General features: G+C 49.2%; 1 protein-coding gene across 1 annotated transcript; it reads left to right on the forward strand.

Moving 5' to 3' along the window:
- Positions 1-2,963: 2,963 nt before the first annotated feature.
- Positions 2,964-9,150, forward strand: LOC138286692 (tubulin alpha chain). Its single transcript, XM_069227177.1, has 4 exons — positions 2,964-3,098; positions 5,368-5,590; positions 7,760-7,908; positions 8,089-9,150. Exons 1-4 carry the CDS (start codon positions 3,096-3,098, stop codon positions 9,064-9,066), a joined length of 1,353 nt encoding a protein of 450 aa, XP_069083278.1. The 5' UTR covers positions 2,964-3,095; the 3' UTR covers positions 9,067-9,150.
- The last annotated feature ends 2,621 nt before the right edge of the window (positions 9,151-11,771 follow it).

The raw sequence follows: 11,771 nt of genomic DNA on the forward strand, positions 1-11,771 counted from the left end.
GTCACGGGTTTTATCTTCCTTCCGGCCAGCCGCATTCACAACGTTGCAGGAATCCGGCCGTGGGTAGGTTTTCCTCCGGAGTACGGACAGCCAAAAAGTAAGTGACGTGGCATGCTTCTTACCTGAGTCCCACATGATGCTCAGGACTTCACAGTTTGAAGTTATATTTGGGCATTTTGTGAAATCCTGACACCTATCACTTTATTAACCATTCTATGGTGACAACATCTGACAATGTCTGTACACTACTTTTTTCTATCCAGAGTGGGTTTTGCACCAGCTGACTCTGACTTGTAAAACTATTTTTACGGCGATTACCAAAGTACGTGGGAGTGTTTAGAGCTGATTTTCAACAGCCTCTTTTAAGACAGCTTTTCATTGTCCATATATTGTTTGGATTGTATTGGTGAATTGTCCATCTAGCCACGATTTCTTGCTTCAGTTTTATCGGACAGAGGGGTTGTTGGTGATTTCCCTTTCCTGTTACAACCTCCTCCACTATATGTTCTCCCACTGAGTATTTAATACAAATTTATATGATGTTATACATTCCGTACCCCATTACCTTGGATGACCTGACTGAGAGTAGGGCTCTTCCAGTGATTTGCTCTTCGATTAGAGACTTGGGCAACTACTCCCTTCCTCTATCTAAGTTTATAACGTTGAAGTACCAATTTCCTCTGTCCAATGGGTCCCAGGGGTCTCTATTGTGTTTTTGACATGAAACTTGATGGTCTTGTTGTTTGTAATCACAGAATAATAGGCATATATATATTTTTTGATTTCACTGTTACTAGAATTTTTGCGCCTGTCTCCAGGCCCGGGGTTTCCTATGGAGCCTGTTCCAAATTGGGGGACGGTAAGCGCATATATAACTGCATTGCACGCTACCACTGAGCATGCTTGCACCATGTAGTTCACCGAGTGTTTCATCTTTTCTTTGTCGTAATTTATAATTGATAAAGTCTGTTCTATTTGGGTCATAACTATTTACCCTATATCTATTACATTACAGGTTGAGCTATGGATGTGACAAGCCTGATGGGTAGTTGACTTTTGTAAGTGACTACTGACATTGAGACTGACAGTTTCAGACTAACTAATGTCTTTGTGTTGAATAAAGGAGAAGTATTTATCTATTTGGTCCTGAAGAAGTGTCACTGGATCCGTATGGAACCCCTGAGACGCAAAACATGTTGACCTATTCATAGGGAGTGCAAGGTATTACCTCGCCCCCCCCCCCCCTCCTACTGTTTCTAATCATAGTATACAGTGAATGAGCATTATCTCAGTTACCACTCGTGTTGTACTTTTAATCTTGGCCAACACCCAAGTTGGATTAATAAATCAATTACTCTAAGTTTGGGGTTTTGAAACAATTTTATTTCCTCCTTTTTCTTTCTCTCTCCTGTTTTTGGGTTCAGGGCATTGCATCGTTGAGAAAACATCTCTGGCAAAGAGGCCCCCTAGCTGGGTGCCCATCAGGCATTGCAGCGCCGGTCTGACAAGGAGCAGACCCAGTGATGAAGCATGACATCCATGGGATGTGTGAGAGCTCTTGCTTCGAATAGGACATTCCCTTGCCCTTTCCTCTTTTCTTCTATCTTGGAACGGTGTATTTTTGTTGAACAATTGTTACTGGTAGCCTGGCATCTTTCAGGCAACTGTGAAGTCTCCCAGGTCTTTCGAGGGAAGCTCAAGACTACATTAATCAAGCATCTAGTTCCCACAAACAGTACATCTCTTCTTGGAGATGGTGTTGTTGGTGAAATTCATGGAGGACAGATCCCTTAACACAGATTGCACCATAATATTGAATTTTCATTCCTCCTTAGCAGCTTCGGGAATGGCTATAGTTTCCGTTCAGACATTTCTGCTGACCGTGCCTATTTGTAAGCAATCTGGTATAGGGCATTAGGATGTTGAATCCCCCTCTTCCCAAGTATTCAGAACTCTGGGACGTCAATGTGGTCCTTAAGTTTTTAGATGCCTGGCCAAGCAAAAAATCTCTGTCATGGAAGTGGTTGTCAGCTAAATTGACTATGCTATTATGTCTTATTTCATGTAAAAGAGTCTCAGACGTGAGGTCTTTAGACTTGGTAGGTCGAAATGTAACACCAGGTTGGTATCCTACCCAGCTTTTCCAGATGTGTGTGGTGCAATCTTTGAAGGGTTATGAGGTAAGTACAGCCGAATTTCGGACAGACGTGCTGGGTCAGCTTCTGAAAGCCTCACAGAAGCCGTTTCGGCCTGCGTCATCTGCTACTTTGGCAAGATGGATGAGATGGCTCCTGTTGGAAGCAGGACTGGATGTGTCTAAATTTGACGCGAACTCCGCCTGAGGATCAACGGCCTCCGGTCCTGACCCTGAATGTAAATTTTCGGGCATTCGCGACAATAATTTTACATCCTGGCCTGCGCGGAGCACCAGGCCGTGCCCTGCCCGCGGTCACCGGGACGCGGACTGCGCATGTGTAGCGCCCCCGGCGCGAGGCTCGACGCTTGCTTTCGGTAATGGGACAAGCACCTACAACAGGGCCGCAGTGATGCCACGTCACAGGGCGGATGGCGAAATCCGCGTCAGTCCCGCCCGGCTGTGTGGTAATCCCAGGGGGCGCGGTTCGCGCCTAAAAATAATCTTCGGAACAGTAGTTTCCAGAGGCGGCAGCCAGATGGTGCAGGGCGGCAGCACGTGACTATGGCCGAGTAGAGCGAGCTCTACTGGATCAGTCACTGCGCCAGAGGCGGGGCCACAGGAACACAAAATCAACTGCGTAGTGCCTGACTCAAGGATGGCTGGCCGGGGTGATCCAGCCCACCGCACTATGCTAGTGAACTACACTCCAGCGTCGGCTTGCCTGACCCTAGCAAGGCCGCCATTGTGACGAAGCGTCACCACGTCCTTTGCGTCCCGGCCGCAGGGCACGAGGACAGCGAGCGAGCCCAGGGACGCGGTTGCGTAACTTGCAGTGGGACGCGGAAGCCACGCCCCTCATATATAAGGAAGCGCGCTGCGTGTTTTGCCGCTCATTCTTCTCACAGAGACTCGTCACGCGGCTCGAAGTGAGATTTGAACCGACCGGACCGACGCCAGCATGGTGAGGGGGCCGGCGGGGAGGGTCACCGACTCCAGCCTGTGGGGCGGGGATGCCTTGAGGGCCGTGGGTGGAGGTAGCTGCTCGGCCGGTGACCGTAGGGTGGTCTACGTGTGAGGGTCGCGCTAATTTCGCCGTGTGGGCTCTTAGGCCCTCCATGGATCCCCGCCGCTGTGTCCGGAGCCTCGTCTGCTTGCCGTGCCGGCCGCCCACTGGGCGTAGCGCCTCGTAGTGTTCTGGCGGTGTGGTGCCACGTGTCCGCCTGTCCTCGGCACCTGGCCCTGCAGTCCTCCCAGGCGCTGTCCTCTAGTTCCGCAGTTCCCCGGCTCTGTAGTGCCGGGTGTAGCGCGTCGGCCCCCACTGCACCGTTGGTGTAGCGCTTCCCCCTCCCGCGCTGTGCGGTCACCTTCCTCCGGTCGCGGAGCACCGGCCGCAGCGCCTCGAGACCCCAGGGTCCGTCCTTACTCGGTCACCGGCGGAGCGCCCCGCCCTGGACGCGATATTTTTGGTCGTGGGGTCACCCTGGCCCCGCCCTCGGTCACGTACGGAGTATCGGTGTGCTGGTGGGAAGCTCCGGCCGCCGTCAGCGGACTGCTGCGGGGGTGACTCCAGGGCGGGGCTCGGGCCTCGGCACACGGGCGGGTGCGGTCCGGGCCCCTCCCTTGTGATATCACTGCTGCCCCCTACTGGAACATAACCATACCGGCACTGGGGCGCGTCTGCACTACCCACGGGGTCGCTGCTGCCTCCGACGTGCAGCGTAACATGTCCACACAACCCAACGGGCGCACTACTGCCTCCTGGGACATGTCTGTACTGCGCCATTGTATCTCCGCCGCCTCCTGCAGGCACTGGGGCGTGTCTGTGTTACCCACAGGCTCGCTGCTGCCCCTGGAGGCACCCAGGCGTCCATACTACCACACAGCGCTGTCTACAGGGTCATTGCTGCTTCCCACAGGCACTAGAATGTGGCACTAATGCCACCATGCTTACATCCCCCTGATATCACGGTTTGCCCTGCCTCTTACAAGCAGAGAAACATGTCCATACACCGGATATCGCTACTCCCTGTTGCAGGCACGAAAACGTCCGTACTCCCCTGTGATATCATTGCTGCCTCCAACGGGCACAGGGACATGTTCATATTGTTGTACAGGATCACTGCTGCCTCTTGCGGGTACGGCAACATGCCACTGATGCATTCTACAGGAACGCCCGATGCACTCTTTTTACGGCCACACCGACACGTGATGCAGCCTCTCCCCGTGCATGGTGGCGACTGCCACCTCCCTACAGGCCCACACCGGCGTGTGATGCAGACTCTTCTCTTGTGTGGTTTATCACTGCAGTCTCCTACACACTCCAAAAAGTGGCGCAGTCTCTTCGTCCTTACGAGCATGCGCTACGATGCAATATCTTCCAGTACCTGGCTACCATCTCCTTGCATGCCTACACTGACATGATGCAACATCTCCCCATACATGGTTTGTGAATGACTCGGGTGTGGGATTTGATAAAATATCTACTTATGCGGACAGGTTGCTTAATAAATATACTTGTCCCTTTGGTTTCGTGTGGTGCAGACAGATTATTGCAGTAATCTTGTTACGAGCTGATAATAGCCTCTAATACTACCAATTTCCTTATTTTGCCATTTCTGTGAGATCGGCTTACTGACCATATTAGTGACAGTGGTAAGAATTATTTCCGAGAATGCCCTTTTGAGTCTGCAATGCATGTTTTATCGGCTGCTAGCTCTGTAATTTCATCCCATAATGCAAGGTTGTAAACTTACTCCTGACCAGGGTTAGAAGTAATACTTTTTCTTATGAGCAAATCTACACATGCAAATTTGCTCATGCTAAAATAGATTTTTTTTAGCACAATTTATTGATCTGCTTCTGTAAATTCTTGTGAAGTCATGAAATATGTAACTGCACTAAATGAGTGTGACTGTCACTTTACTTAAACATTGGGAGCATCTACTTAGGTCTGGGAGTTAACCAGGACCATTTTTTTACTAAAATCTTTGTCTATCTATGAATGATCCCGATCTGCTCTTTCACAGGGAACATAATTTACCACCTTAATGTGATGATGTAAATTGGCTGCCAAGGTTTTTTTTTCAAGGGGTTGGGCTACTTGTTCTCCCGTACGTGACACATTAGTGTTGCAGGTGGTTGATAGGTGCCAAACCTATGTAAATACTGCGCTGTTTACTTGGGCAGAAGGTAACGTGGTGTGTCCTGACTCCTCGCCCCTTGTATTTCAGAGGGAATGTATTTCAGTCCACGTCGGCCAGGCCGGGGTCCAAATGGGCAATGCCTGCTGGGAGCTGTACTGCCTGGAGCATGGCATCCAGCCGGACGGACAGATGCCCAGCGACAAGACCATCGGGGGAGGCGACGACTCCTTCAACACCTTCTTCAGCGAGACGGGGGCCGGGAAGCACGTGCCACGGGCAGTCTTTGTGGACCTGGAGCCCAGTGTCATAGGTGAGTGGATGTGGCTTCGTGTGAATCCAATGGGCAGGTGTTGTGCATGCGTGCGGGGGACCCTTGGCTGCTTGCATTCTGCAGTAGGAGCATACCTTGGGTTCACGGTATCTAACTTCACGAGTTGACCTGGGAAGAGAAGTGCAGAGTTCTTTCTTTCCAGAGTGGACAACGTGCTGTGGAGTGGCAGGCCTTAGCAACCTGTCAAGGTGCATGTCTGATCATAGCTGAAGTCAGATTAAGCCTTTGTGGGTGTATGGTTTGCTCTTCCTATTTGTCGGGTCTCTACAGTCCGAGTAACATTCGACTCATACTGTCCAAGGCAGTGTCCTAAAGCGCTCCATGTGACTGTTTTTAGCGCCAGCTGAGTACGGTGTTCTGCCAAACTTGGTGCCTGTGCTGTGATTAGGGGGCATTTTGGTAAGTACCTTGCAGCACGACTTGATTTCCCATCGCACCACTGGGATAACTGCCTTCAAGTAAGGGCGCCGAGTGAGTATTTAGTGTTTCCTCATGAGTTAGATGTGAATCCAAGTCATTGGTGCCTGGTATTTCCGGGGTGGCCAGGGCTGTGCACGTGCTGGTGAATATTGACACAATTTGTGGATCTGTCTTGGGTCATAGAGCAGAGGAGTCACCTGTAAAGAGGGGGAGGGTGGGGTACCAGCGTTAACAGGGGAAGTAGATAGTTCTACTGTAATGTGATATGCATGCTGGTTACTGCAATAGTTATATGAAGACAACCTGTCTTGATGGGTTTACCTGGCAGCGACTCAATTGTTTAAAAAAAAAAGCCATGAAATGCCAAGAATGCTGCGTCCGGAATTGAGGAAGCTTAAGAGTACACGACAGAATCTGAACTGACGGGGTCATGGTTGGGTTAAACAGGATATTGCAGCGCTTCAGCAGATTTGAGGGGAGGAGCGGTGACGGGAGAGTAAGACCAGCAGCATGGAGGCTCTTTTGGGAGAAAACTAGTCTTCAGCGCAGCTCACGTGTGGAGCAATACGGAAGGAGCTCGCCGGGAGCAGCGTCTGTCTTGTAAGTACAACCTTGGAAGTCTCCACATAGAGCCGCTGCTGAGTGACTGGTCTGGTTTGGAGCTCGCGTGCAGGACTTCGGTGTGGAAGTTGACATTTGTCTTTAATGGATCCCTGTTGGAGTTGCGGAAATAAGACTTCAGGAGGCAAGTCACCTGTCTGACCCAGGGTGCTGCTGTCATCCTTTGGGACAAAGGAATGCAGCTGCCCCTATACCTGGAAGGGAAAGCTACATGGTGTTACGTCCTCCTGGGACTGCCGTAGTGGCACCAGGCTGAGACTTCCTCTGCCCCTACCAAGACATCGCTGTGGGAGGTGGGCTGGGCATTAAGGAGTTTTGTGTTGAGCGTTTTTCCTGCCACCCCAGCTAATACCGTAGTGTTTTGCTTGTCTAATAAACTATTTTGAGTTGAAATGCGGAGTTACTGGTGGTCTCAAGCTGTATGGAACCAGTGCCTACAATCTGTTTGTTCTGGGGCGAGCAAAAGGTTGACTGTGGTCACAGGAGTCAATACAGCATGGCCTGATCTGAACGAGACTACTCTTTAACCCTTCATGCAGCACCAAGACACGCGAATACTAGTCTTGCATGCATTATTGGCATTTTGTCTCAGCAAGGCGAAACACCTTAAACTATCCTACAAATTGTATGCCAGCTGTACAAATGGAAAGCTTTTTTTCAGTGACTGCTGAAGCCAAGTAATTGTGGCACAAAAGTGTCGAATATCACCCAAAGATCTCGAAAATATAATTTGCCCTTAGTATTTGACTTGAGATGCGCCTCTACAGTGTAATACAAACCCTGAATGAATATGTTGGTCGCCCTCCTCCAGTAGAAATTAAGTGTGGATGACCAGAAACTGCCTGGGATTTGCAGCATACCGTGTCCTCCTCTTTGTCCAGTTTTTATATCGTGGGTGCATTTGTTTTTTCTATGTTAATCTATGCCTTTTCTTCTGTGTGCACGCCACCACCCATTCATCACTACCACGCTTTCTAATTACCATTTGGCACGGTTTGTATTCCATAAGTGAGAATTGCACTCCAACGGTGACATTTACTCTATCATGGTGACATTGGTCTGGTTGTGACATCTAACATGGTCCAATTTTTCTTTCGAATCTTTTAGATGAAGTTCGAACCGGAACTTACCGCCAGCTCTTCCACCCAGAGCAGCTTATAAGTGGCAAAGAAGATGCTGCCAATAATTATGCTCGTGGGCACTACACCATTGGCAAGGAGATCATTGATCAAGTGTTGGACAGAATGCGAAAGCTGGTGAGTTGCGTAGCTTCTGTGCTGTGCCAAGAAAGGGAATGGTAGCATGGCCCATCTAAGGACTTGTTCCAGGTTGCATTAGTAGGCACTCTGATTCTGCTTTGGATAGCGGTTTTCTTAAGGGTGTTTTAGTGTTCTCTCTCTCTCTCTCGAAGCTAATCTGTTCGTTCATTCCCACAGGCTGACCAATGTACCGGCCTTCAAGGATTCCTGGTCTTTCATAGCTTTGGTGGAGGCACTGGCTCAGGCTTCACGTCCCTGCTGATGGAGCGACTGTCGGTAGATTATGGCAAGAAGTCCAAGCTTGAGTTTGCCATCTATCCAGCTCCCCAAGTATCAACTGCTGTGGTGGAACCCTACAACTCCATCCTGACCACTCACACCACCCTGGAGCATTCGGACTGCGCCTTCATGGTGGACAACGAGGCCATCTACGACATCTGCAGAAGGAACCTGGACATTGAGCGTCCGACCTACACCAACCTCAACCGCTTAATAAGTCAGATTGTGTCCTCCATCACAGCCTCTCTGCGGTTCGATGGTGCCCTCAATGTTGACCTCACAGAGTTCCAGACCAACTTGGTGCCCTATCCCCGTATTCACTTCCCCCTGGCCACCTATGCCCCAGTGATCTCTGCGGAGAAAGCCTACCACGAGCAGCTTTCAGTCGCAGAGATCACCAATGCTTGCTTTGAGCCCGCAAACCAGATGGTGAAATGTGACCCACGTCACGGTAAGTACATGGCTTGCTGCCTGCTATACCGTGGCGATGTGGTGCCCAAAGATGTCAATGCTGCTATTGCAGCAATAAAGACAAAGCGTAGTATCCAGTTTGTGGACTGGTGCCCAACTGGTTTCAAAGTTGGTATTAACTACCAGCCTCCCACCGTGGTGCCCGGTGGGGATCTGGCCAAGGTGCAGCGTGCAGTGTGCATGTTAAGCAACACCACAGCCATCGCTGAGGCATGGGCTCGCTTGGACCACAAGTTTGACTTGATGTATGCGAAGCGGGCCTTTGTCCACTGGTACGTGGGAGAGGGGATGGAGGAAGGAGAGTTCTCCGAGGCCCGGGAGGACATGGCCGCCTTGGAGAAGGATTATGAAGAGGTGGGATTAGACTCTTACGAGGGCGAAGAAGAAGAAGGTGAAGAGTATTAAGTGAAAGTGATTTTATTTGTGGTAGATGGACAATTTTCTTTGCAGTCCTTTGATCATGAAATTAAAGCCTTTTTTCCAATGTAACATGATTTAGCAATTTCTTCTGCCTACTTTTGCCATTATCGAGTGCCAGCAACTGCTTGCACAGGGCTTTGCGCTTGGATAAGTGAACTTCAAAAATTACATTTCCATGTTCAGGAAGTGTTCCTGGCAACTGCTTGCAGTAGTCTCTTAAACGGCACGATTTTAACCGCACATGGAGTTTGCTCTTCAGGCCTCGACATGGGATCCTAGCTACCTAATAGAAAGTAGCAAACCCCTTAATGCATAGCTGGTTGTGCTTACCCCCCAAAATTGCCCCAGCTCAAAGTATATACGCCTTATTGGTTTGGTGTTTCATACTCCCTTAAAAAGTGATTTTTAGTAGATTTGCTCCAATATTGGTGTTTTGTTTATGCACGTGGAGGGAAGTGAGTGGGTCCTGAGGTGAGTATAGTGTGGTGATGAGGGTAGTGGGTTTGAGCTGTTGTGCGGTCTGTGTGGTAGTGGTGGGTATTGATGAGCGGAGTCTACCGGGTGGGGGTACCAGACTTATCCTGCGTGGTAGCCAGTGATTTTGGAGAATCTGCTGCTCAGTCCTGTCTTTGCAATCCCCTCTTCCATTTGCACCTTTTCTTTGCCTTTATGTAAAATTAACCCCCAGACCCACTAACTGCATGGCAGGACCCATAATGGCCTGCCATTCTTCTTGGCTACTCCCTTACCTGACCAAGACAAAGTGGTTTTCCGTCCTGCCATAGTTGGTGCTTGAATTTCTAGAAGGGCCTTGGAATGAATACAAAAAAATTACTTTCTGGCTTCGAGTTCTATCTCAGATAGGGAATACCTGCTATGTGATCTAGGCAGGGGTAGTTTTAAGAAAGTACCAGATTCAGGCAGCGCAAAGTACATTTTTGCAGAGCTAACCACAATCTTAAGCTGATGTAAACATTTTTGCTTGTCTTCTGAAGCCTATAGTATGAGGTAGCTTATTTCACAAAAGGCACTCCAACCCCCAGTGTTGTACCGTGCTCTATTTTTAAATATTCAACCATGCCCTCAGATTATATCCCATGCTTTAGGGGTGATGAGTATAAATAGGCTTTGTGCATGGTAAGGGCAGTTATCTTCCAGTTGTCACTGCAGAGCATTTAAACTGCAGGCTAGCCAAAGCGGTCCTCTGGCACACATTGCTGCATGTGGTAGATAATATGCTGCCAGTTCGTATTTAACTGTCCGCGCCATAGGTGCGTTTAAGGGACCATTTTCAAAGTTGATGGCAATGATAAATAGGCGAAATAGAGATCCGATGTACAGCAAGTTTTAGAGGGGACGCACAGGTGCTTTACTACCGCTAAGCAGCATTTCAGTGCGCAGTCCTAAAGCAGATGAAGAAAAAGATGAATATGGGGGAACATGCAGAAAAGGAGTTGCTATAAGTGCATGTTAAAGTGCTGTGAAGGCATTACTGCTAATACCATGACAGCTGTGCCTCGGGCTGCCAGGTATGAGCGGGAAAGGGGGTAAGTGCTACTGGTGAGAGCATCACTGTTCACTTGGACACCTATATTCAAGCTGACGTGTGGCCAGTGAGGCCTCCTGTCTCGTCTGCAGTGGCCTGTTCAGTATCCCGTTTGCATTCTCCCTGTTCCACTACTACGTCTTGTATATGGGCAACCAAAATAAATGTAATTTTTTTTAATTTATTTTTTTGCATTCTATTTTAGGGAAGCTCTTGGGTCTTGCAGTACCCAAAGACTGGTAGGAGCAATGCTGCGGTGTCCTAACGAGCCCTCAGTGTATGGGCTTGTACTTCCCATACTGGCGACAGTATCTGTGTATGATTCAGGCACGTTTGATACCAAACATGCCGAGGTTTGGAGTTACCATTATGTATCTGGACATTTGTAGTGACCTATGTCCAGTACATGCATAAAATGTCCCTGCATTCATCTATGAAAATTAAGCTGGAGTTTGTGGGGGCACCTCTGCTCATGCAGGGTTACCTTACACACGGGTACCTGCAGCCTGCCTTCCAGGCTAGGAGGGTGACTATAGGGGTTACCTGGTGCAGTGACCTGTAGTGAACAGGGTGCATGCTGGCTGGATACTTTGCACGGGTGGCATAAACGCTGCAGCCCTTGGAGGACTCAGTGTCCTGAGTACCATATATGAGGTACTTCAAAGGAGGCACCAGTATGCCAAATGTGGGATGTTGGTTGTCTAAGCAACCAAGTTTTAAAGGGAGAGAGCTCAGTCACTGGGATCCTGGTTAGCAGGATCCCAGTGAACACAATAAAAACTTATTGACAACTGGCAAAGTGGGGGTAACCATACAAAAAAAGAGGGTACTTTGCTACAAGAACAGTCTTTTTACTCCCAGTAAGTGGCAGTTCTCTTGGCCAAGGGAGAGTGGGTGCCAGCATTGGAAGTAGCTTGTGGTTGCTATTACCACATTTTTTTTCCTGGTGCCCAAAAAGGACAGATGGCTTAGTCCTGTCCTAGATCTGTGCCCTCAAGTTCTTCCTGAAAAAGGAGACATTAAGAATGCTCCTGTCCAGTCTGCAAGGCTCCTCATTCCACATCCTGCCATAGTTCACTGTTGCTCACAAGTACTTTCAGTTCAATGAGTTCCCCTTTAGCCTTACTAGCGCCCCTCAGATGTT

Source organism: Pleurodeles waltl, chromosome 3_2 (genome assembly GCF_031143425.1).
Source record: "Pleurodeles waltl isolate 20211129_DDA chromosome 3_2, aPleWal1.hap1.20221129, whole genome shotgun sequence".
Classification (NCBI taxonomy): Eukaryota; Metazoa; Chordata; class Amphibia; order Caudata; family Salamandridae; genus Pleurodeles; species Pleurodeles waltl.